The sequence below is a fragment of the Saimiri boliviensis genome, chromosome 14 (genome assembly GCF_048565385.1).
Source record: "Saimiri boliviensis isolate mSaiBol1 chromosome 14, mSaiBol1.pri, whole genome shotgun sequence".
Classification (NCBI taxonomy): Eukaryota; Metazoa; Chordata; class Mammalia; order Primates; family Cebidae; genus Saimiri; species Saimiri boliviensis.
In genome coordinates, this window is record NC_133462.1 from 2694735 (window position 1) to 2720380 (window position 25646).

A 25646-nucleotide genomic window follows, 5' to 3' on the forward strand; every position below is an offset into this window, starting at 1 on the left:
ATGGAGTTTCACTCTTGTCGCCCAGGCTGGAGTGCAGTGGTGTGATCTTGGCTCACAGCGACCTCCGCCTACTAGGTTCAAGCGATTCTCCTGCCTCAGCCTCCCCATGTAGCTGGGACTACAGGCATGCAACACTATGTCCAGCTGATTTTTGTATTTTTAGTAGAAACAGGGTTTCACCATCTTGGCCAGACTGGTCTCAACCTCCTGACCTCAGGTGATCCACCTGCCTCGGCCTCCCAAAGTGCTGGGATTACAGGCGTGAGCCACCGCACCTGGCCATGTCTCAACTATTTTTAGCTGTGCAGTTCAGTACTGTTAAACCTATCGACATCTTGTGCACCCACCACCCCCATCCATTTCCAGAACTCTTTTCATCTTGCAAAACGGAAACTCTGTCTCCAATAAAAGTCACTAACTCCCCATTCCCTTCCCCCTAGCCTCTGGCAACCCCCATTCTACTTTCTGTCTCTATGAATGTGACTCCTCTAGGTACCTCATATGAGTAGAATCATAGAGTATTTGTCCTGTGTGACTGGCTTATTTCTCTTACCATCCTGTCCTTAAGGTTTATCCACGTTGTAGCATGTGTCAGAATTGTCTTTCTTTTTAAGGCGAAATAATATTCCATTGCACTGATTTATTTTTATTTTATTTTCTTGAGACAGTCTGGCTCTGTCACACAGGCTGGAGTGCAGAGGTCTCATCTTGGCTCACTGCAGCCTCCACCTCCTGGGTTCAAGCGATTCTCCTGCCTCAGCCTCCTGAGTAGCAGGTATTACAGGTGCCTGCCACTGTGCCCTGCTAATTTTTGTATTTTTACAAAATAGTAGTAAAGACAGGGTTTTACCATGATGGCGAGGCTGGTCTCAAACTCCTGACCTCATGATCCTCCCGCCTCAGCCTCCCAAAGTGCTGGGACTACAGGTGTGAGCCACTGTGCCCAGCCTGGGCATACATGTTTCTTAAGAGCCTTGGCTTGGAAGAGGCCTGTATTGCTTCCATCCCGTCCCCTTGGTGAGAACCAGTCTCAAGGCCATGCTTAGATGCCAAGAGGAGTGGAAAATCTAAGCCATGGATGGGAAGCAGCATCCCGGGAAGGATTTGGTACTGTGGAAGGGAAGGACAGATGTTAACTGTGAACTGGCCATGTCTGCTGCAACCCATTCCATGTTTGAGAAACGTGCCGGTATCGGTTTGGTTGTCTTAAGAGAGAGACCCAGAATTACCAATGGTTTCAGTGAGTCTGAACGTGATTTCTCTCTCGTAAGGTCTCAGCTGGCAGGGAGCCTCTTTCATGGAGCCCTGCAGTGTCTAGCTGGCTCCTTCTAGCTTGTTTCTCCTCCATTCTCAGTGTTGGCTTCCATCTGGGGTGCCAGTGTATCTGTTCCAGATCTCGAAGTTAAGCTGTCAGTTTGACCAGTGAAGAAGGGGCATGAGCTGGGAGAGGGAGGAGGCTGTCCCTCCCAACGACCAGGTCATTGCAGGACACCCACTGAATGATCTGATTCAGAGGAGCAGAAGCATGCGGCTTTTCCTGCACACAGGTTTCCTCATGTACAGTTCATACCCTTAATAATTAGTTTCTATTGTAACAGCACTTCCCTCTGTTTTTTTTTTTTTCTTTTTCTGAGACAGAGTCTCATTCTGTTGCCCAGGCTGCAATGCAGTGGGGTGATCTCAGCTCACTGTAACCTCTGCCTCCTGGGTTCAAGTGATTCTACTGCCTCAGTCTCCCGAGTGGCTGTGATACAGGTGAGTGCCACCACACCCAGCTAATTTTTGTATTTTTAGTAGTGACTGGGTTTCACCATGTTGGTCAGGCTGGTCTCGAACGCCTGACCTCAAGTGATCCATCTGCCTCAGCCTCCCAAAATGCTGAGATTACAGGCGTGAGCCACCATGCCTGGCCACACTTCCTTATGTTCTAAGGTATATTTAAAATTTTACCTTTGTGATACTTCAACTAGGGACGCAGACATCTTCCTATTGACACACAAATTTAATACAGCACTGTCGCCCCCCCCCCCCCACGGAAAGATGCTATTAAATCAATAATGCACATCTTATGACTGATGCTGACTGAGATTTGAGGGTACACAGTGGCCACAGCAGTAGACTTTAAATAACACGAATAAGTAATAAGGACCACTAACATTTGTGTGAGTTTACTACAAGGCCAATAATGAACTTAGCAGCTTTTACACGTACTACCTCACATGTGATCTGACTTTTTCCCATTTCGCAGATGAGAAATTGAGGCTGAGAAAGGTTTTATTCCACAAGTCCACTGTAGCTTCCGGTATTTCTGACTCCCAGTAAGGATGATAATAAAACAATTATAAACGATAAGTCATCTGCCACTCTCACTTAGGTGAGAGTCGGCCAAGTACAGAACAGAGGAGGGACCAGAAGGACCAGCCTGGAAGGACACCACCGTTTGGACAGTGATTTTAAAATGTGTGTTTTTTGAAAGAATACTAACAGTAACGGCTGACATCCCGTGCGTGCTTACCAGGTGGCTACCTAACACGGGGAGGTGGTGGATTCCCAGCTGCTATGCCAGTGTGTACAGCCAAGGGTTAAATACACGAATTTGGAGCCAAGCCCCACGGGTTCGGGCCCGGGCTCTGGTATTCCGGGAGTGTGACTTTCGGTAGGTGATCTGACTCCTCTTCTGCAAAATGGGGACAGGATCGATCCCGAGGCCCTAGTTAGGATGAGGACCCAGCGCACGTGAAGCACTCGGAGGCGCACAGTGTATTTTTATTACTTCAGAAAGGAGGAAACTGAGGCTATGGCACCTGAAGCGCAGCACTCTCCATCCGGTAACTAAGGAATCCGGGGTCGCAGGGGACGGAGCCCTTTGGGCACGTGGACTCGGGCCACCGGGAGGAGCGGCGGCATAGAAGGGGTTACCATGATAGAGACGGCAGGAGGACCCGGGGTGGCACGAGCGTCCCTCTCCGCCACTTCACACTCTCCCGATGGCAGGCGCGGGGAGCCGGCCGCGCAGGCGCGAGGAGCCCAGGTTTGGGGGGCGGGGGGGCGCCGCCCTCGACACCCGGAAGTCTCCGCCTAACGGGCCCAGCCCGCACCTCCTGTCCAGGAAGGGGGCGGGGCCGAAGCCCCTCGACGCGGGGCGCCATAGAGCATGGACGGAGGACTTGCGTCCTAGACGCGTCCGGAAGTGGCTCCCTCAGGCGCCCGCCGGGCACCATAGAGCTGGGGGCAGCGGCCAGGGTAGCGGGCTCGCCTTCCTAGAGCGGCGAGGACAGGGTGGCGGCCCGGGGGGAGGGCACCGAGGGGAGGGGGGAAGCGGCGCGGGCGGAAGCGGCCGGGAAGGTCACTTCCGGCCTGGGCGCCCGTCCCCCTGACCCCAGGGTCTGAGTCGCCGCTGCCGCCGCTGCCACCATCCGCGAGGCAGGAGAGAGGAAGAGGAGTGAGGCGCGGCGGCCCCGGGACCGAGGAGGTGAGGAGCGTGGGCGAGGGCTGTGCACTGGGGGCCGGGTGGGCCCGCGCTTCGGGAAGCTGGGCTTGGTCTGGGGGTGGGTGGGGAATCGGGAGGGCGAGCGCGACTGGGCGGCGGGCGCGCGTGCGCGCTGCTGGGGGGGCGTGAGTGGGCGCGCGGCCGGGGTGACGCGGGCGGGGGGAGTGCGCGTGCGCGCCGAAGGCGTCGGGGAGGGACGCGTGCCCGGGCGGCCCGCGGGCGGCGAGCGGGGCTGGAGGGGGGGCGCGCGTGCGCGGGCTGGGGCCGGGGGCCTTGGTGGGGGTCCCTTTCCTGCGGCCCTCGGGGTCGGGGACGCTGTCCGTCCCCCCCACGTCCCAACTCCGCCGGTCGTGGCCGGAAGTGGCGGCGACTCCTGAGGGAAGTTAAGGCCCGGGTGGGGGAAGGGGCCGCGCGGGCCGGGCTGGTCTGGCCGGATACCGCGCGGCCCCCCCACCAGCCCTTCCTTCCTCTTTTCGAGTCAGCCCGGGTCCCGTTGCTGCCCCGGGCGGGCTGCGCGTGGCCTTTGATCAGGCGGGTAATTACGGGGATTCCGGCCGGCGGGAGGCCCATTCATTCGCCCTTGGGCGGCAGGCGGGCAGGAAGCGCGTCCCCAGGGGGGCAAGTGACTGGGCCAAGGTCAGCCACCGCGTGGCCCATGGGGCAGGGCGAAGGCGGGGACTGGACCAGTTGGCGATTCCTGAGGCCTCCCTCGCCGGCGTCGAGGGGATCAGAGTGGAGCCCCACCTCTCTGACACCCCACCTGGACTCCCAGTTAAGGGAGATGACCCCAATTCATGTGGAAGAGTACCCCCGGGACCTGCAGAGTCGGACAGAAAAGTGACCCACAGACACAGAAGGCAGGAGTGAGTGGAGGCAGTAGCTCAGGCGTCCCCAAACTACGGCCCGCGGGCCGCGTGCGGCCCCCCGCCGCACTTCAGGAAGGGGCACCTCTTTCAGTGGTGGTCAGTGAGAGGAGCACAGTATGTGGCGGCCCTCCAGCGGTCTGAGGGACAGTGAACTGGCCCCCTGTGTAAAAAGTTTGGGGACGCCTGCAGTAGCTTTTTCAGTCACAGCCAGGCCCTGTGGCTGGCACTGGAGACAGGGTACAGGGAGGTCACAAGGGCCTGGAGTCGGGTTTGCGGGCAGAGACTGAGATCTGAGCCGCAGAGTCGCCACCCCAGGTCACCAGACCCCCGATAGAGAGGTCTGGGGGCTGTGTGAGCCAGGGAAGGCATGTTGACTTCAGCAGGGTCCGGGGGATGGGCAGGGCTTTAGGGAAGAAGGAATGACTTGGTCTGCTTTTTGCGGTTTCCTGGTTCCAGGCACCATGTTGGGCAGTGCTTACGACCCATTTGGGGATCTGATTGGCCCCGGCACCGGGAAGCACAGTTGCGTTGATCCTGGCTTAGCTCCTCTGTAAGACTGTAAGCCTCTTTGGCTAAACACAGAGGACATTCACCTGCCTGCCTCTGCGCAGTTCCCCTGTGGTCCTCCTGCCTGGGCCCCAGACAACATACAGATCAGATTCCTGCTTGCTTATCTCACTTCTTATCCATCCATCCAGGCTTCAGCAGAGCTGAGGGATGGAAAGGGTTCATCACCCTGCCTGGCCCCTCCCTGGCTCATTGCCAGAGTGTGTGCAGGCACTGGGTCGTGTTCCCCAAGAGCTCTGGGACCAGGCAGGCCTGGGTTCAAGTCCCAGCCCCACCACTCACCTCTGTGGCCTTGGACGAGTGTCTGCCCACCGGGACCGAGTGAGGGTGGTAATAATAGTATTGACCTCAGCGGAAAGGTTCTTAATGCTTTGATTTTAGAGCCAGAGCAGACCTCACAGATGTGTGTGAGTAGTTGGAAAGGGCTCTGAAGTCAGGCGTTCCTGGGCCCTGGCCTCGGCGCTGGCTCTTCCACTTCTGTGATCTTGGACATGTCACTTCCCTTCTTCCAGGTTTAATTTCCCTTCAGTTGCTTAAAAAAGGAGAGCAAGGCCACCATTCCCTGAATAAACGTAATCGATCCAGGCTGCCGCACTGGCCAGGCCCCATGCTGGGCATGGGGTTACACGTGGTCTTGGCACAACACTGTCCTGTGAGGGCTCAGACGAGGTGCCTGGCCCAGCCTGGGTGAAGAGCAGAGTCTCAAGCCCCCCCACCCCAAAGCAAGCGCAAGGTACAGTGGTGCTCAGTGCTAGGCAGCCTGGCAGGAATCGTACAGTCCCTGTCCCAGCACAGCCCAGACCACTCACACCAAGCAGAGGGGTGGGGGAGACTTGCCAAAGGGGTCCTGGGAGCTCAGCATAGAGGGAGGGGTGAGTGGTGCAGGGGAGGGCATGTGTATTGAAGGATAGAAAGGAGGGATTGGCTTCCAGAAGGCTGGTACTTAAGGGAGGATGACAGTGAGCTTTGGGCAGGGAATGGCAGGAGTCACAGCTCAAGGCCACCAGCTGCTGCTTGGCTGCCATGGGAGGTCTTTCGTTACTAGGCACACACAGCCCTCAGGATATCCATACTCAGGCACGTCCCACGGGCTTTTCCAGACCTCGTTCATGCGTCCTCTGGGGCATCCTGAGGCCTCCAGCCTGGTGAGGACTGTGCTGGGGCCTCTGTAGTATGAGCAGCTGCAGATTCAGCAACACTTGCTGGTGAGCACTTTTCCGGAACCTGGCCTAGTGCCTGGTCCTCACTGTCCTAAATTCTTAAGGCCCTGGGATGGAGGTGGTCACCCCCGTTTTTAAGGGGAATGGGATGGAGGCTCGGAACGGAGGCTCTGGCTTGCACTTGCTAGCCCAAGGCCCCCAGCAGCTTCAGAACCCGAGTCTACGGGTGATTCCCGAGCGCAGGCCCTTGAGCGCCATGACCTACCCCTTCCGCTCCAGGTCGGGGCCTGGGGGAGCAAAGGCTGTCCCCAGGTCCTGTAGGGGTTAGTTGTTGGCTTGGGCGCGCTGGACTCTCTGCCCAGGGCGGGTGTGCTGTCCGTGAAGACTCTACACACAGGGCTGCTGGCTGCTTCTAGGGAAGCCGGCATAGTGGGAGAAGCGGAAGTGGCACGGAAATTGAGTGCTGAGACCCATGCAGCCACCAAGGAGACCTCACTCACCCAGCATCAGGGAGAGCAAGGTGGGTGTGGAGTTGGGGCAGTCACACCACCAGTGCCAGTGGACCTGTCCCGGAGCCCAGAGCTGTTGTTTTACTGCTGCCAAGAAACCAGCCCAAGCTCTGAGCCCATGTGGGGTGGCCCAGGGCCCGTCTGTTCCTGCAGGGGACCTGGCACCCCGGGGCCCTCATTAGTGAAGTGTTCCTGGTTCCGCCTCTGCCTTGGCCTGAGCCTTCTCCCTTTGGGCTCACAGAACAGAGACGTCTGTTTTGTGCTAAATGGGGATCCCGTCTGGCCCCCCTGTTTCGGGGCCTCAGTAGTGCCGGGCCTTGCAGTGGGTGATGCTGGGCCCCACAGGTGCACCAGAAGTGATCCTGGTCTCAGCCAGGGTCAGGCTAGTCAGAACCATGGATTCCTGAGGCTGCTGTGTGCAAGGTCCTCACGTGCATGGTCCGCTGGATGCCCTGTGGGGCTGATGAGGACCTGCTGTAGGTGCCGTGGGGGCGAGTAGGATGCGGATCCCCCTGGGCACCCAGGACCGTCCATAGTGGTGGGCATTAAAAGGGAACAAATGGGACAAGGTGCCTTTGGCGTCCGGCGACTCAGGTGACCACAGTGATAAGTGGTACGTACTGGGTGCCTCAGCATCTGGCTTTTGGGGGAGCACTTGACACATGTCATCTCAATCAGGAGGGACACATAGCCCAAGTACCTTGCCAGGTCATGTGGCTGGTTCCTGGGGGGCCGGATCCGACCCTGGCCTGCCCAGGGCGATTGTCCTCTTGTCAATGTGCCGGCCTCATGGCCTCACACTGTCTCTCACGGCGTCACTGTGGGGCCCGGATCAGAGCTTATATGCTTAGGGCACTCTGCACCCAGGACGTGGGATTTAACCTGCGGTTGATGTTTGTGATCTTCTGTTGCTGGATAAGAGAGGACGGAGCTGCGGGGAGGGAGGAGTCTGGAGGGCTTCCTTCCAAGCACCTTCCTTGCTGTGGGTGCTGAGCCTTGGCAGAGGGGCCGAGCAGATGCCCTCAAGGTGGGAGGAAGGGGCTGTGCAGACGGCCTGGTGGGGAGTCCACACCTGTCTGTCAAACGGCCAGCCTGCCCCATTGGTCCCGCTGGGGGGTGACAGAATGTAAGGTGCTCCATGGGTGTGCTTTTGTGTGTTTTCATAGAAAGGGTGGTTTTCATTTCCTATGTATATGTATATTTAAGTGATAGGGTCTTGCTGTGTTGCCCAGGCTGGTCTCGAAAGCCTGGGCTTCAGTGATCCTGCCTCCTCAGCTACCTGAGTAGTGACTAGGGGCTTTATTTGTTTTAAATGGACAGGAAGGTGCACAGACTTCCCATATCCCCTGCTCCCGCTCCCCACAGCCTCCCCACCCCCCCACCCCGATCCATCAACTCCCACTCCAGGGCGGTATGTTGGTTACAGTGGATGAACCTACATGGACACCACTGCCTTGTCACCAGTCCATAGTGTACCTTGTAGGTGTGTGGGTACTTTTGGCCTGAAGACTGTTTTGTCTGTCTTTTAAAGACTTCTCGATTACTTAAGGGCCTGCCCTGAGATCCGCAGGGATCTGCAGGTCTGCAGGCACTGAGTCTGCCCAGGGGGTGCACCTGAGGGTAGATGAAGGCTCCAGTGGGTCTGGCAGTCCCTCTGTCTGGCCCTCTGGGGCTGTGAGTGGCTCTGCCATGCACTCAGGAAGGCGGCTCTGATGGGGCAGGTGTGGGTGGTGCAGGTGGGAGGCTGCAGGAGCCTGGGTGTGAGGCGGCTGGAAAAGAAGAAAGCAGCGAAATAGACGCTCAGAGCCACCTTCGAGAGGGAAGGGCAGGGAGAGCCAGAGCAGGGATGGCTGAGCCCTGCGCCCTGAGCCCTGCCCGAGGGAGGTGCAGGCTGCGCTCCAGGAGAATGTGACCTGCCAAAACCAGCTCAGAGGAGGGGCAGGGTCTCCGCAGATCAGTCACTATAGAATGTACCAGGAGAGGGTGCCTGGCACTTTCCCCAGCACCCTCAGGAAGGGCAGGCCTGGGATCTCAGCCGTGTCACAGAGACATCCCAGGGCTGAGGGCCTGATTTGGGATGTGGCCTAGCCTGGGGAGCCAGTCGGAGGTGCAGGAGGGAAGAAGAATGAGGTTTTCCTGCCAGGAGTGAGGGATGAAGTGGCCATGGGAAAGGGCAGGCGAGAAGGGGCTGGTGGGAGAGTGGAGGGGTAACGCTGTGGGCGTCTCCAGCCAGGAGCGCAGGGGGAGGCGAGCAGGAGGGGGCTCTGGGAGGGGCCGGGCGGCGGTGTTGGCTCTGGAAGCAGCCATGGGGACTGCGGCAGCAGCTGGTGCTGGGCAACCCTGGCACCCACCCTTAGGGACCATTGCACCCAGGAGCAGATGCAGAGCCTGAGGAAGGACATATCAATAGACGGGACACTCGTGACGTGGTGACAGAAGATGCTGACTGGCCAGGAGGTCAGCCCTGCCATGGGAAAGGTGAGGCATGGGCCTTAGGGAGAGGCTGGCATTTGAGCAGACCCTTGAAACGTGAGACCAAGCGAGGCAGGTGGAGGAGCGGTGGCGGGTGGAGGGGGGTCCCTAGAGAGGAACAGCGGACCTGGCCAGGAGCAAGCCTGTTGGTGCATCAGGAGCCGTGCAGGGGACAGGAGGTCTGGGTGGGCTGGAATCAGGGGTTTGCATAGATGCCTGAGCCAGATCGGGCCCTGCAGTGCCTGGGGAGGAACCTGAAATTTGGAATGAGGGGCAGGGCAGTGGTTTGGGCAAGGAGGTGGTGAACTGAATTGTTTTTCGTTAATGCAAACAGTTTTATTAAGATGTGATTCCCATAGTGTACAATTTGCCCTTTAAAAGTAGTCCCAGCTACTCAGGAGCTGAGGCAGGTGAGTTGTTTGAACCCAGGACACAGAGGTTGCAGTGAACCTAGATCGCGCTATTGCACTCCAGGCTGGGCCAGAGAGCCAGACTATCTCAAAACAAACGAAAAAGTATACAGCTCAGGGCAGGGCACGGTGGCTCATGCCTGTAATCCCAGCACTTTGGGAGACCGAGGTAGGCGGATCACCTGAGGTCAGGAGTTCGAGACCAGCTTGGCCAACATGATGAAACCCCGTCTGTATGAAAAATAGAAAAAATTAGCCGGGTGTGGTGGCGTGCACCTGTGGTTCCCGTTACTGGGAGGCAGGGGCTGAGATAGGAGAATCGCTTGAACCTGGGAGGGCAGGTCGCAGTGAGCTGAGATTGTGCGGCTGCACTCCAGCCTAGGCGACAGAGTGAGACTGTGTCAAAAAAGAAAGTATGCAGCTCAGTGGTTTTTAACATATTCAGTGATTTGTGCAGCCATCACCGTAGCCGATTGATTTTAGAACGTGCTCTTCATACCAAAAAGCAGCGCCATACTCTTCAGCAGCCCTCCCTTCCTCTCTGTGACCCTCCCTGCGTCCAGGTCCCAGGGAAGCGCTGATCTGCTCTCTTTCCCAGGGTGTGCCTCTTGTGGGCAGGTGTATAAATAGAACCCTGCACTGCTCTGCGTCTGCCTCCTTTTACCCAGCATGCCGGGCTCCAGGGTCATCCCGGCTGCAGCAGAGCTCCACGCCTGTTACGGCTGCGTTGCGTTCCTGCTGGTCGTGGATGGACCATCGTCAGTTCATCGTATGGACATCTGGGTCGTCTCTACATTTTGGTGGTTATGCCTAGTGCTTCTATGATGATTTGTGCACGGGTTTTTGTGTGGATCGAGGTGTTTTCTCTTGGGTGGAGAAAACACACTTAGGAGTGGAATTGCTGGTTCTGATGGGAGTTCTGGGCGTCACCTTTTGAGGAGCCGCAGTTTCCCACGGCAGCGGCGCACCTGCCGTGCCCTTGCCCCGGCGGTGGGGGCCGCTTCTCCGCGTCCTCACCCGCACTTGCTGTTTCTGTTCTCCCTCCGCCGGCACAGTGGGTGTGAGGCGGTGACTCCCTGCGGATTTGGGCCAGGGAGCCGTCTCTCCTACACAGCTCATGAGGACACCCTTCCGTGTGCCTGCCACATAGTTGCCTTTCTTTGGAGGAATGCCTCCTCAGATCCTTTGCCCAGCTTCTAATTGGTTGTTTGAACTGAGTGACTTTAGGAAGTTGATGTGGTATGGGGAGGGCACTTCCAAGAGGCAGTGTGGGAGGCAGGATCCTGGTGGAACAGAGCCAAAGCCCCGAGAGAGGGGAGTTGGGAGGAGAGAGTGAGGGTGGACGGGTGGGAGGGAGGAACGGGCAGGAGCCCTCGTGCTGGAGGGGTGGGGTGGGAGGATGGCCGGTCTGCAAATCCCTGCAAAGCAGCCGTGGAGTCAGGCTGAGAAGGAGCCGCAGGATTTGGTGGAAAGTCAGAGAGGGTGTTTGAGAGCTGAGTGGTAAGAGGATGAGTGGGGGAAGGAAAGGCGGTTGGCCATTCCAGGCTGCCGGTAGAGGGGAAGGAGTAAGAGACTGGGCGGGGGCTGGGGTGGGGCAAAAAGCAGGTGGGTGCCCGGAGAAGGGTCTGGGCTGGGAGGGCCACGGAAGGCCAGGAGCAGTTGCTTCCCAGAGCTCGGGGGAGGAGGGGGTGAGACTGGCAGCAGAAGAAAGGGCATAATTGGCAGGCAGGCCTCCAGAGGGTAGGCGGGCCCTAATAACAACAATAATAACAATCATTTGTGCTAATTGGATCTCTCAAGGGCCAGGGGCCAGGAGGAGGCACCCCTGCCGGTGCTTCTTCTCAGGAGCAGAGGTCAGAGCCAGGTGAGCACCTTTGGAGGCCAGGAGAGCCTGAGAGGCGGCAGGCAGGGAGGCTGGGACCCTCTGTTTCAGAAGATGTTAGATTCCGAGCCTTCTGATGGGTTCCTTAAATAGCCCAGGGCTTCCCTGAGAGCAAGTGGGGGCCTTCTCCTAGGGAGCTGGCGTGGACCCCGAGAGCTGGGTCAGGAGCTGCCTCAGGTCCCTGCCAGAGGTCCTGGGACACCGGCCTCAGCAAGGGCTCAGTGCGTGCTTGGAGGGGCGGCAGAGGAAGAGGCCTGCGGCGCGTCGAGTGGGCGCCCGGCTGAACCCTGATGACCGCTCGGAGGCCTCCGCTCGGTCCCCTGCAGCCCGCAGGGCACCTGCCCTTCCCGCCCCGTTTTGCAGAGGAGGCAGCCAAAGCTTAGCCTCTTCTGAGGGTGCCGACTGCGCCAGGGGTCGTACCGTGGCTGCGTGCCGCTGTCGCCCAGAGGATTTGTTTCCTGTCTCCCTGGTAGATGTTTCTCCTGGTGGGAGTTTGGATGCAGAGAGCATAGGCCTGTCCCAGGTCAGGACTCTTCCAAGTCACCACGGTGCGGCCTTTCTTCCCGCTTCCCTCTTAGAAGAGCACCCTGAGCTCTGGTCCCTTACGCCTCCTTAGCTGCCCCCGGCCCCTCTGGCTATGGAATTTGTGGGTCCTTTTGCAAAAAGGCAGGAAAAAAGCGTCTTCCTTTCCTGAAGGTCTCTGGGTCTGCCAGGGTGTGTTGTATCTGGCACTTCACCCATGGGTGGGTGCAGAGCCCCCAAGCCCAGGCTGTGAGCCCCCAGCGCCGTGCCCCTGTGCCCTTGGAATTCCAGAGCAGCAGCTGAGGAGCACGGAGCCCCAGGCGGGGCCCCCCTGTAGACCGCCCCTCACTCCCCTCCTCCACCTGGCCGTGGTCTGGAAAGGGTGTCCCAAACCCTAGCGCGCTCATTCCTTTACATCAGGCTCAGCATGCTTTCCCTGCAGTGGGCCAGATAGCACGTTGTAGGCTTTACGCACCGAGGGAAAATCAAGACCCCTTTTCATGTAGGTATATGGCTGTCATTTAAAGTGTGGCCACTTGAACATGTAAAAGGCATTGGTATCTGGAGAGCACCCCACCCAGGGTCAGCCCCTCCGCCTCTAGACTGCCCACCCCCCACCCCTGCACTCCCTCCCCCGACTCCCCCGCCCATCACCGCAGCAGGAATCATGCTCCATGCCCTGTGCTGGCTTGCTGCAGGTCCCTGATGAGTGAGAGGTGATCTCTGCTGGCCGCCTGGCAGGCTGCTGTGTGGTGGAGAGGAGGGGTGTAGCGGGCAGCCCCTCCCACCTCCCCCATCCACAGCCCGCCAAGGCCTTAGCCCTGCAGGAAGCTGGCCCGGGTTGGAGGCCAGGGGACAGCTCTGAGTTGGGAAGTCCCTGCTTTTATTGAGTTATGCGATAGAATTTCACTGGAAGCACATTATCACCACTTGGCAAACAGGTTTCCCCCAGAAGAGGAGGCAGGGGCGGCCCCTCCCACCTGCTCAGCCCCTGGTTGCACACTGCTCTCTGAACTGTTTTCCTTGGGCTTTTTTTTTAACCTTTCCCACAGTGCTGATTCTTACGCATTTTTAATGTTTAGGGAGTTGTAATTAGAAGGCCTGTAGGTTTTTTTTAAAGTTTACTTTCTAATAGAGGTACAATTCATCAATTCACGTATTACAACACTTGTTTTTTTTCTTTTCATTTTTTTTTTTTGAGATGGAGTCTCGTTCTGTGGCCCAGGCTGGAGTGCAGTTATCTGAGATCACACGATGACCAGCGTTTGCTTTTTTAAAGTGCACAATTCAGTGGTTTTTAATGTATTCACAAAGTTGTGTGATCATTACCACTATGTAATTCCTGAACCTGAGGCTGGTCACTGACGGTGGCTCACACCTGTGTATTTCCAGCACGTTGGGAGGCCGAGGCGGGCAGATCACCTGAGGTCAGGAGTTCGAGAGCAGCCCGGCCAACATGGTTAAACCCCATCTCTACTAAAAATACAAAAATTAGCCGGGCGTGATGGCGTATGCCTGTAATCCCAGCGACTCAGGAGGCCGAGGCAGGAGAATCACTTGAACCTGGGAGGCGGAGGTTGCGGTGAGCCAACCTTGTGCCACTGCCTTCCAGCCTGGGGCGCAGAGCGAGACTCCATCTCTCTTTGTCTCTAAGCAAATAAATAAATAATTCCTGAACATATTCGTCAGCCCCCAAAAGAAACCTGGTGCCCCTGTCAGTCACTCCCCTCCCAGCCCCTCCCGCAGCAGCCGCCCCCTGCCTGCTGTCTCCCCACTCGTGCCGTGCTTGCTCTTGTGCTGCGTCCCGTGGAATCCTCGGCAGCCTTCAGCGTCGGTCCTGTCGCCTTGGCTTTGATGAGCGCTGCTGTTGTGAGGATTTGTGTGTGGCTTCTTGCGTGGCCCTGTGTTTGCATTTCTCTCGGGTATCACTAGGAGTGGAAGTGCTGGGTCACAAGATAGTGCTGTTTAGGCCAGGCGCGGTGGCTCTGCCTGTAATCCCAGCACTTTGGAAGGCTGAGGTGGGCAGATCACTTGAGGTTAGGAGTGAGATCCGCCTGGCCAAGCAGGTGAAACCCCGTCTCTTTTAAAATACGAAAATTAGCTGGGGTGTGGTGGCGCACACCTGTAATCCCAGCTACTCGGGAGGCTGAGGCAGGAAAGTTGCTTGAACCCATGGTGCAGAGGCTGTAGTGAGCTGAGATTGGGCCACTGCACTACAGCCTGGGCAGCACAATGGGACTCCATCTCAGAAAGAAAACCAGGATATCGCTCTTTAATCATTTGAAGAATCAGCAGACTGTTTTCCAAAGTGGCTGGCCCGTTCAGCCGTGTGTTAGTTTCTCCGAGGCCCTGAGGCGTTTTTTTTTTTTTCCTTTTTTTTTTTCTTTTCTTGCATTGGAACTCCTGAGGCATTTTTAAGGTCTGTGGTGTGTCATCTTGAGGTGCATACAATTTTCTGACCTAGGGAGGCTGAACTCGTCTCCCCTCCTGGGGTCTCTGGCAGCATCTGAGCATTAGGTTGACATGAAACAGAATTAACAGGAGAAAGCTCTCGAATGTTATTTTTCAGGCACATAGGAGACTTGGGAACGTGGAGATCCCCGAAGCAGTTAGGCCTGAGGGCTTCCATGCCCAAGAGTAGCGACTGAACAGTAGTGAACAAGTTTCTGAAATATGTGGGGAGGCCGAGAGAGCCAAGGCTTGGTTTGTGCAGGTGTCCCTCAGCCTCAGCTCCCCAGTGCTGGTGATGAGGCATCCTCTTCCTCTACACGGAGAGCGTGTTGCACGTGGGGTTTCATCTGCTGTCAGGAAGGAACAGGGAGGCAGAGCCCCCTTCTTGCACCTGCTGTTGGCCCCGTGCGTTTGGGGCTGCCCTGGGGTGACCTGTTCTGTCTGGCGTCTTCACTGGCCGGCCCCCTAGCATCCAGCCACCTCCCAGTCCCGATGCGTAGCCCAGTGGCTGTCCAGAACGCCCCTTTAGGCCTTTCCCCTTGATGAAGACGTAATTGCCTGTTATTAACAAAAATATTAGGAATAGGAACATAAAAAGGTTGAGATCACTCACTTTTTTTTTTTTTTTTTTTTTTTAAAGATGGGGTTTCACCATGATGGCCAGGCTGGTCTTGAAGTCCTGACCTCAGGTGATCCACCCACCTTGGCCTCCCAAAGTGCTGGGATTACAGGCGTGAGCCCCCACGCCCGGCCAATCACTGACTCTTGATGCTGGGAGTGTGAGGTGTGCCAGCCGCTGTTCCCCTCCGGCTCCCCTGGAGGAGGGGTGACTCCGTCCATCTCTGTCCATTCCCGCTGTGGGTTTGGTAGGTTCCCGCTGGTTACCCGTTTCGGAACCTCACTGTCTTGGCAGCTCTCTGCAAGAAGCATTTCCTGAGATGTGGGCTTTCCTGGCCTCTGGAAAGGCAGAGCCAGCCTGAGCAGGGGCTGGGAGCATGTTACAGCAGTTTAGCCTGAACGCCTCTATCCCAGGGACCCAGAGCCTTCTCGAGTGTGTGAGGGGAGGTCGGCCTGTCCTTCCGCGTGGGTCTCACCTTTTCCTGAGAGGGTCTGGCAAGGGACTGAGGGTTGGGATTTCTCGAGTCGGGTCTCCGGCCTATGCTTTGCCCAGACCCATCCGTTGGTGTGCTCACCTGCCTATGCCTGGTGCTGCCTTGGGTGCTAGGGACCCATGGGTGTCAGAGTGGGCACCGACATCACAGGAGCCCGGGAGGATGGGCCAGCTAAGCAGACACGGAAAGTGGCAGAGTAGCAGGATTAGGAGGAGAAGAGCAGGCAGGTGGGGACCTTGAGAAGGGGGGGCCTCACTTAGAGTCCAGAGGAGGCAGCTGGGAGGGCCACCTTTAGTGCCTCCTGCTGCTGAAGCTGGGAGTCTCCTGGGACTCTGTGCTGCACGGACCCTGCTCCTGGTGCTGCCACCAGTGCTGCTCTTCACGTGCTGCAGGGGACCCGAGGGTCTGGCCCTTCAGCCTCAAGTTCCACATCTGTGAGACAAGCATCAGAACAGTGCCCACCTCTCAGGGATCCCCTGTGCTTCAGAGGCCTTGCAGTCCTCCCACAGCAGCTGCAGCGTCTCCTGCAGCCCCCAGCATGTCCCTCCGCTTCACGCCCCCATCCAGGGCCTGCTTCCGGGTGCCTCCGTTCTGAGGGCCCCCCAGCCTCCCTATCAGAGCTGCCTGTCCCTTCTTTCCCCTGGCCCCCTCCCGATGTGCTTCCTTCCTGCTGTCTGTGAGCCTTGGAGGCGGGACTCCGGCCGTCCTGGTCACTCCGTGTCTCTCGGTCACCCTTGTGGCTCCCAGTGACTCCATGTGTCCCAGTGACCTTCGTCTTTCCTGGTGACCCCGTGTCTCCCGGTCCTCACAGGCGCTCAGTGAATGAGGACCCTGGAGAGTGCGACCGGCAGGATCGGGCATCAGCAGGGAATGTAGGGGTGGGTGGTTCCAGCAGAGACTTGGGCCCTGATGGTCTGGGTGTGAACTGTGCCTCTGTGCCCCACCTTTCCCTTCTCCTTTCCCCACTGAAATGTTGGGACTCCGTGTCCTCATCTGTGTAATGGGGACAGCGGTCAGACCTACCCCGAGGGCTGTGGGGGACCCCAATTCACAGTTGGTCAACCGTCTAGAGCAGGGCCTGGAACTGTGGGGTGGGGTGGCCTGGGGCTGCCAAGTGACGCACACAGCAGATCTGTGCGCGTGAATTTACGTGGTGGAACACGTCCTGAGTTCTCATCTGACTCTCACCCGCTTCCTCAGTGGTGGGTGGGCAGCACCCAGCAGTGGGGCTGGGTCCCTGCTGCACCTGGGTAGTGCTGAGAAACTCGGTTCAGCTGGGTTCTGCCAGTGCTCCAGTGGACGCCCCGGCCCCCTTGTTTCCGCACGCTGGTCGGCAGAGCCCACCCTGAATGAGAGGCGATGGATGCAGGCTGAGAGTTCCTCCGAACTGAGCGCATTCAGCCTAGGCGCCTGGCCTGGGTTTCTCTTCTGGTGTTCAGGTTGTTGGGGAGAGGGAGTCGTGCCCGCCTGGGAGTGAAGTCACACTGGGGAACAGGCTGCTCATGGCTGGTCAGGCCTTGTGCCCGCCTCCAGCTCAGTGCCCAGCTCTGATCAAACACAGAATTGAAGCCCCTTGGGGGCTCGGGCCTGTGGGTCTCCTCCCCACAGAGACGGAAACGAGCATCCACAGGAATACACAGATGGTCGCCAGCAGTGACCTGGAGTGTTCACCAGGCCCATAGTAGTCCACCGGCGACGCGTGGGTGCGTGGCCCACTGTGACCGGCTGCACGCGGGGTGGGGTTCAGCCCGAGACAGGAGCGAATCACCCGGCACGCCGCAGCGCCACGCTTGTGGGAGAGGACAGACAGGGAGGGACAGGTGCAGCCCCGTTCCTGGGCAGGGCACATGGCAGCCAGTCCAGAGGGACAGAAGGGGGTTCAGAGGCTGCAGGACGGCCCGGCCGGGGAGTGCGGGTGACTGCCCGGCCTGGGGGCTTTCGCGGCTGTTGTAAAGTCAATGTGGCGACGGCTGTGAAACTGAACGTACTAAATACGTCGTACCCTTTAAGTGGGGGTTTGTGGAAGGGAGTCACAGCTCAGTGAAGCTGTTCTTAATAAAGTGTGGGCCCTGGGGTGTGAGCGCTGGACCTGGCATCGGGAGGCTGTGGCTCCTCAGGCAGGTTTCTCAGGTCTCCTGCAGGAGGCTCCCCGGGAGGCCTGGTGTCCGCAGCCCTGTCTGCTGCAGGTGCTGGGTCGGTGGGCCGAGCCCCAGAGCCCTACTGCGGGATGCAGGAGGCGTTTTGTTTTAGGCTGGTCAAGTGAAGCCGTGGAGAGGGAACAAAGAGCTCTGGGACTGGTGAGCAGCTCTAAACACCGCTGCCTTTGGCAGGCAGGATATTTTTTTAAATTGCCCTTATTTGGCTGTGGAAATTGGCAGCCCTGTGTGTCCGCCCCGTGGAGTTTTGCTGAGGCGCTCCTAGTTGACGAAACCCTGGCCTGCGTTTGGAAAGCGGGGAGGGCACGCTGGCCGCGGCCCCGCCTGGCCCTGGTCTGCGCCAGAGTTAGGTTCCCTCCGAACCTGCTGGAGGGTGGGGGAGGGGCTGCCTCACAGCTGGTTTCATTTTGTTTTTCTATTTGGTTTAGTTTTTGAGACTCTTGATCTGTCACCCAGTCTGCAGTGTGAGCTCGGCTCACTGCAACCTCCGCCTCCTGGGGTTAAGCGGTTCTCCTGCCGTAGCCTTCTGAGAAGTGGGGATCACAGGCATGTGCCACCACGCCGGGCTAATTTTAGTGTTTTCACTGGAGATGGGGTTTCGCCATGTGGGCCAGGTCGGTCTCGAATTGCTGACCTGCACTGATCCGCTTCCCTTGGCCTCCCAAAGTGCTGGCGTGACAGGTGGGAGCCACCGCGCCTGGCCAGGGAGCCTGTTGCAAAAGGGAGAAGAGGCACGAACTCCGTCGACCGCTCGTGCGCGTGGCCCAGGCTCTGCTGCCCGCTTCAGCTGCGTGTGTTGGGGGCTCAGGTTGGTGTGGTGCGTGGAGACCCTCACAGTGTGTGGTCGGGTTGCGTGGTGCATGGAGACCCTCATGGTGTGTGGACGGGTTGGTGGTGCGTGGAGACCCTCAGTGTGTGGATGGGTTGGTTTCTTGTGGAGACCCTCAGTGTGTGGCTGGGGTTGGTGGTGTGTGGAGACCCTCAGGGTGTGGACGGGTTGGTGTCGTGTGGAGACCCTCGCTGTGTGGACGGGTTGGTGGTGTGTGGAGACCCTCAGCGTGTGGCTGCGGTTGGTGTCGTGTGGAGACCCTCAGCGTGTGGCTGCGGTTGGTGTCGTGTGGAGACCCTCAGCGTGTGCACGGGTTGGTGTCGTGTGCAGACCCTCGGGGTGTGGACGGGTTGGTGTCGTGTGCAGACCCTCGGGGTGTGGACGGGTTGGTGTCGTGTGCAGACCCTCACACGCCTGCTGCCCTGTTCCTGCTGTGACGTGCCCATATCTGCCAGGGTGTGGGAACTTCAGTCCCCTCTGGATTGGCCTGAGTGTTGCATGGACACTGTCTTGTGCACAGTTGCCTGAACACATTCTCGGTCTTGCCAGTGGGGAGACTGGGGCAGAAGGTGGGGTTGCCGGCCCCAGGTCTGGCTGGGAGTGGTGGAGCTGGACGGGAAGTGGCAGTGGCTGCAGCCTGCGTGCGTCCCCGGGTTCTTTCCGTGGCCTTGGCGAGCCCTCGGTGGGGAGCAGGCAGGTCGGCTGTGGCCCATTTCTCGCCGTCCTTGGTTAGGCGCTGCGTGCCTCGTCTGCCAGGCCCTTGGTGCAGCCTGGCATCCTGTAACCTCTGTCCTTCCATCTCTTCCCCTTCTCACAGGGACCCAGACATGGAGCTGCGGGAAGAGGCGTGGTCTCCGGGGCCGCTGGACTCTGAGGACCAGCAGATGGCCAGTCACGAGAATCCAGGTGAGCGGCTTAGTTCCCAGCTGACCCTGCTGCCATCCCGCTGGCCCTGGCTTCCTTTGCCTCCAGGGGGGAGGAAGCCACCTTCTTACCCGTTTTTCTCTCACTGGGGTGGGGGTAGGGGGGCACGACACCACCTGACCCGAGCCGTCCCGATCCCTGACCCCTGACTGATCCTTGCACTCCTAGCTGTCGAGGGAGGGGCTGGGGTTGTGGCTCCGTTTCCCTTCCGCTGGATGATCGTGGGGACCCCTGGGGGCCACCCTATTTGCCTGACTTCCTCTCCTTGCCCCCAGCCTAGCAGCACCCCTGTTGAGGGTGCCTCCTTCCCCTCCTCAGAGGCTGGACCCTCCACTGTGATTTTGGACAGCCCTGTGACCTTCCCTGGCAGGAAACTCCTTAGACTAGGGGTGGCACAGGAGTGTGGGGAACCTATGGGCCGACACTGACTTTTCAGGCAGAGCTGCCAGTTTGGGTTATGTGAAATCCTTCACGTTTTGGACATTGTCACTGTGTATTGTTTAGTATAAAGTATTTTTTGGGTTGTTCAAAACTCACTTGTGGGCTACTTGGGGCCCAGGTTTGCTCGCTAAGGCCCCACGACGACCCCACCATGGCCGCTGACACCTCCCGGCCTCCCTCCCGTCCACGGCGGCTGCGTGCCTGCCGTGAGACCTGCGGAATAAGGTGTGGCTGCGTCTCGTGGTTGTGTAAGCACAGCAGGCCCCACGCTGGCCCGGGCTCAGCAGACCTCTCCACAGAGGGCCAGAGAGGAAATACTTTCCGTCTGGCAGGCTACAGGCCTTATGGACATCACACAGCCACAGTCCACATGGGAACGCGTGGGCGCAGCGTGTCGGGGAGACGCCACGTAGAAAGACAGGCGGCAGAGCCTGCCAGCCCCAGAGAAAGACCGCGGTGAAGCTGGGGCTGGATTTTGTAAAGCCCTTTTCGAGAGATTTCTGAGATCCGTGGATGGATCTCCCCGCTACCTCCCCAGCCTGTCTGTGGAAAAACTGTCTTCCACAAAGCCGGTCCCTGATGCCAAAGGGGGCCCCTGGTTTAGAACGAGCCGAGATCATTGTCACTGCACTCCAACCTGGGAGGCAGAGCGAGACTCCATCCCAAAAAAAGAAAAGCAGCAAAAGCAGTGGGTACAGTTGGGGCGCTGGGTGGCGCTGGGACTGACAGGGTTGAGCTCTCCAGCTCTGTGTTGGAAGTGTTACTGTCTGCCCCTGTTGTGCTGGAAGGTTCACGTCTAATGAAACTGCAGCTCCCCAGGGCAGAGGTCCCGCTTTGGGTGATGTGGAGTTGAGGCCCCCCCTCAATGCCCACGGGACCTGAGCTGAGTCCTTCAGTCAGTGAGGGAAGCGCAGTGATGCTGTCCGCCGTGGATTAAACGTGGTAATCCGTGGAACACATTTAGCCCAGGGCCAGGCATCTGGGGACACCGCCCTCCCTCCCTCCTCCCCTCCCCCAAGGGTAAGTGTGGCCACCTGCAGAGTGGTCCTGGCCCTCCTGGTTGCTTATGTTTTTAAAGGAGTGAGAACTCTCTGCACCTCCGCGTGGCTCTTCTCTTTCTGGGAACCTGTTGAATCCCTTTAAAGATGGTGCTGTGAGGTGGAGAGAGCTGTTAGCCTCTTCGCATCTGTGAGAGGGAGGCTGCTGTCGCGCAGCTCCAGGAAGCAGAGTGGCCTGTCCTGGCCCTTGCTCGCTGTAGATGCAGGCTTGTCAGAAGCGGCCTGGCCCTCCGACACGCGGGTTCCTCCTGGCTTCTCTGAGGTGCAGTGCAGGAAAATGTGCCAGAGCCCAGGAATCTGCAAGCTGTGAAAGAGCCCTGCCTTTTAAGTAATTAAATGATGTCCATGTAGTGCCCCTGTAGAGAAGCCACAGTGCCCAGGGGCTGAGGCAGGAAACAGCTCCTGCCTCCTGCCCGCCCCCACTCCCAGCTTGCCTGTAGAGGAAGGAGCCCCTTCACACACTCTGGGTTTCTCCCTGGTTCTGGGTCAGGAGCTCGGGTAATTGCTCTCCCCACCCTCCACGCACAGCATGCCTGCCCCAGTGCCCCCGACTCACCTGCCACCGTGTCACAAGGGTTGCGTTCAGAATTCACGTCGTCACGACAGCCGAGTTCACAGGGAGCCTTGCTATATGTTCTTCACAACCTTGAAAACAAAGTGAGTTTAAAGCGTAGCAGCACTTGGAAGGTTCAGATAGTATGACTGAGTTTACAGTGATAACCAAATCTTTCCTACCCGTCTCTTTCTGTCTACTTCACTGACTGTCCCGGGGCAAATAACTTCTGATGCCGGTTGTCTCTACATCTTTAAGTAATGTGCTTATCACATTTCTTGATTCATGTTGACAGTGCAGGGGCTCCATGCTCTCTCTCCAGAAGGTCCCCGCTTCCTTCCTTCACCTGGAGTTTTTTCTTCTGCCCCAGGTGATTCAAGAGCCATGTTGGAGTACTCTTTACTTGGAATAGCGATTCTCACCCAGAAGCATCAGAATCACCGGATGGCTTGCTTAAGCATAGGCCCTGGTCCGGGGAGTTTCTCAAACAGTGGGTCTGGATGAGGCCTGAGCATAAGCAGGTTTTTTGTGTGTGTGAGCATCTGGCTGTACCGCACAGGCTGGAGTGCAGTGGCACGATTTCAGCTCGCTGCAGCTCCACCTCCCGGGTTCAAGCCATTCTCCTGCATCAGCCTCCGGGGTAGCTGGGATTCTAAGTGTGGACCACCACACCTGGCAAATTTTTGTATTTTTAATAGAGAGGTGGTTTCACCATGTTGGCCAGGCTGGTCTCGAACTCCTGGCCTCAAGTGATCTGCCCACCTTGGTCTCCCAAAGTGCTGGGATTACAGGCGAGAACCACACTGCACCCGGCTGTGCATAAGCATTTTTAATATGTTTTCTGTGGTGCCGAGGCTGCTGGTTGCAGGGTCCCACTTGGTGGCACGTGTAGGGTGTGCTGTGTGTGGGTTGGGGGATTTAGTGGTGGGCGGCTGTTTCTTGGACCCACACTACTAATGTGCTTCTGGGGATTGCCACTTTGCAGTTGTGTGGCTGTGGGCTGTGACTCAACTTCCTAGTGCCTCAGTTTCTCCTGGTAAAGGCTTAGTTTTGTGGCTCCCCCGATGAAGACTTGATGGATGTGGAAGTGTGTCACGCAGAGGACCGAACGGCCCTTCCTTGTGTGTTTGCCAGCATGGTGTCTAATGGTCTGGGCTCTGTGTGCTGGGCACTGTGCCAGGTGTTGGGATGGAGATTTAGGAGCTTACAGTCTAATAGTGAGGTCATTAGTGAGAACGTTGTGAGTCATGCATTGAAGAAACCCTGTGGGGTACACCTGGGGTGTCTATGGGGGTGAGAGATTGACCTGTTGGGGCCCCCCACACCTGATTCTATAGCTCTGGACTAGGCCCTGCAGGGAGAGTGAATGTAGAAGCTGCACATAGTCCCTTCTGAGGAGCTAGGAGGTGGGGAAGAGCCAAGCCCACCCCTCCGGGGAGGCCCTCCCTTCCCAGCGCGGGCCTAGTGCAGAGCAGGAAAGGCCTTGCTGGCTGCAGTGAGGGCGTCATCGGTGTGCAGATGTGCTGCCAAAGCAGACAGGAGTCCGTCTCCCCACCCCCCCCACCCCCCGGTTCTGGCGGGAGAGCCTCTGGAGTGGAGGCTGCATTGAGCGGGGTTGTACTCTCAGGCTGTGAGGCGGGGCTTTCATGCTGGCGTCCAATCCCGTTCCCTGCCCCCTGCCCACTCCACCTGTAACCAGGACTGTCTTCCTGGAGCCCAAACGAGACACCATCACTGCCCTGAGGGCACCAGTACAGGGTGCCGAACCCACCGGCTGGCTCAGGCCACGTGTCCAGGGTTGCACTCAAGCCCTGCGGCCTCTGCCCAGTGGAGCCTTTAGCCCTGGCCTTCCTCATCCTGTGCCCCTGCGTCCAGGCTGGCGCTTTCGGGTCCCAGGGTCCTTTTCTGGGAGCCCTGTATGGGTCTCCCGCCCTAGCCTCTTATGTTGACTGTTTACAGACTGGGCCTTCTGTGTTGAGGGCATTGTTCTAGAGCTTGGGGGTAAACTGTCTTAACTCTTAGTTGGGGAGAGGGGTAATTTTATCTAGTAAAATGCAGGGAATGATGTGTGCTCCGAAGACACCAGGGCGGGTCCCGCGCCAAGGCGAGCCTGGAGAAGCCCCGCGGTGAGCGAGGCAGCCGAGGCCTGATGGAACCCGTGCCTGACCCACCCCTCCTACCGTCTTGCCTTGCAGTGGACATCCTCATCATGGATGACGACGACGTCCCCAGCTGGCCTCCCACCAAGCTGTCCCCGCCCCAGTCCGCGCCGCCAGCTGGCCCCCCTCCCCGGCCGCGGCCGCCCGCCCCCTACATCTGCAACGAGTGTGGCAAGAGCTTCAGCCACTGGTCCAAGCTGACGCGGCACCAGCGCACGCACACGGGGGAGCGGCCCAACGCCTGTGCCGACTGCGGCAAGACCTTCTCGCAGAGCTCCCACCTGGTGCAGCACCGGCGCATCCACACGGGCGAGAAGCCCTACGCCTGCCTGGAGTGCGGCAAGCGCTTCAGCTGGAGCTCCAACCTCATGCAGCACCAGCGCATCCACACGGGCGAGAAGCCCTACACCTGCCCCGACTGCGGCCGCAGCTTCACGCAGAGCAAGAGCCTGGCCAAGCACCGGCGCTCGCACAGCGGCCTCAAGCCCTTTGTGTGCCCGCGCTGCGGCCGCGGCTTCAGCCAGCCCAAGAGCCTCGCGCGCCACCTGCGGCTGCACCCTGAGCTGTCGGGGCCCGGCGTGGCGGCCAAGGTGCTGGCGGCGAGCGTGCGCCGGGCCAAGGGGCCTGAGGAGGCGGCGGACGGCGAGATCGCCATCCCGGTGGGCGACGGCGAGGGCATCATCGTGGTGGGCGCGCCGGGCGAGGGGGCCGCGGCCGCAGCAGCAGCCATGGCAGGTGCGGGTGCCAAGGCCACCGGGCCCCGCTCGCGGCGCGCCCCGGCCCCCAAGCCGTACGTGTGCCTGGAGTGCGGGAAGGGCTTCGGGCACGGGGCCGGGCTCCTGGCGCACCAGCGGGCACAGCACGGGGACGGGCTCGGGGCGGCGGGCGGCGAGGAGCCGGCGCACATCTGCGTGGAGTGCGGGGAGGGCTTCGTGCAGGGCGCCGCGCTCCGCAGACACAAGCGGATCCACGCGGTGGGCGCGCCCGCGGTCTGCAGCAGCTGCGGACAGAGCTACTACCAGGCCGGCGGGGAGGACGACGACGAGGAGGAAGAGGAGGGCGTGGGTGGGCGGTGCCCCGAGTGCCGCGCTGGGGAGGGCCGGTAGGGGTGGGGGCCCGGGGGCGGGCAGGGCCCCTCGGGCTTGGCGGGAATGACCACCATGTGCAAGACCAGGAGACCCAGGGAGAAGCGGCCAAGGGTGTGATGGACCCCGCGGCAGGCGTCCGGGGTCCCCGTCCCTCTGCCGCCTCACTGTCCACGTGGGCGCCGGGGGCCATACAGGGCCAGTTCACTTCTCCGCCTTGACACTCTGCCCCCTCAGCCTGGCCCGCCCTCCCTAAGTTCTCGGCCTGCGAGCCGGAGACGGACAATGGCAAGAACTGTAGCAGCCACGGTCTCAAACAGCCAGGCCTTTTCCCTCCTACCCGGGGGGAGGGTGCTGCGAGGAAGGGCGAAATCGGGCCCTTTGCAGTTTAGAGGTTCCCAGAGAGGGAAGGGAAATAGGGGCCCCATTTTAGAATTTTCTTTGAATCAGCCCACCTTTTGACTCCCCCGCCTCCTCCCCAAAAATCCTTTTTTTTTTTCCTACCCTCTGGGTCCCGTCGTTTCTTAGAGCTCACGTCGTTCCTTCCCCCTCCTGGATTCCGGTAGCACAGGCTGCCCCTGTGCCCAGCGAAGCCCTGCAGGGGCGGGTGCCCGTTTGTCCCTGGCCTGGGTGGACCTGGTGGAGGAAGCGGGGGTAGATCAATAAATATGGCACTATCCAAACGTCCCCTTCGGCGTGATTTTTGAGTTTGGGAGGGGTAAACAGAGGCTCCTGCCGGGCCGTGGCAGCAGCAGCAGCAGCAGAGTGGTGGGAGGGGCCCGAGTATTCTCACTGTACGTGGCAGCGGTCACAGGGCTTGGAAGTCCTGTGCGGATGGGTCACTGTTGGGGCCAGGTCTGCTCGCTGCTGTGGAAGGAGCCCCACAGCCTCAGCCGCGCTCTTACAGGGGCGGCCAGCTTCCTCCGCTTTCCTAGCGTGTGGACTCCCACCCCTAACCTCCTGCCTCCAGCCTGCAGAAGGCGCACATCTCCGTGCCTGG

The 25646-nt window shown here is 59.0% G+C and overlaps 1 protein-coding gene across 11 annotated transcripts; it reads left to right on the top strand.

Annotated features, from left to right (window-relative positions):
- The first annotated feature begins 3118 nt into the window (after positions 1 to 3118).
- ZNF787 (zinc finger protein 787) lies at positions 3119 to 25333 on the top strand. 11 transcript variants are annotated; one of them, XM_074385881.1, is made up of 4 exons: positions 3724 to 4025; positions 5436 to 9070; positions 19244 to 19332; positions 23598 to 25333. In XM_074385881.1, exons 3-4 carry the CDS (start codon positions 19254 to 19256, stop codon positions 24665 to 24667), a joined length of 1149 nt encoding a protein of 382 aa, XP_074241982.1. In that variant the 5' UTR covers positions 3724 to 4025; positions 5436 to 9070; positions 19244 to 19253; the 3' UTR covers positions 24668 to 25333. The 11 variants fall into 11 exon arrangements, 10 of the variants coding, with proteins under 10 accessions (XP_039323011.1, XP_074241982.1, XP_039323017.1 ...); XM_074385884.1 differs by lacking the exon at positions 3724 to 4025 and having other exon boundaries at positions 4044 to 6607; positions 8969 to 9070; XM_074385883.1 differs by lacking the exon at positions 3724 to 4025 and having other exon boundaries at positions 4044 to 6603; positions 8966 to 9070.
- The last annotated feature ends 313 nt before the right edge of the window (positions 25334 to 25646 follow it).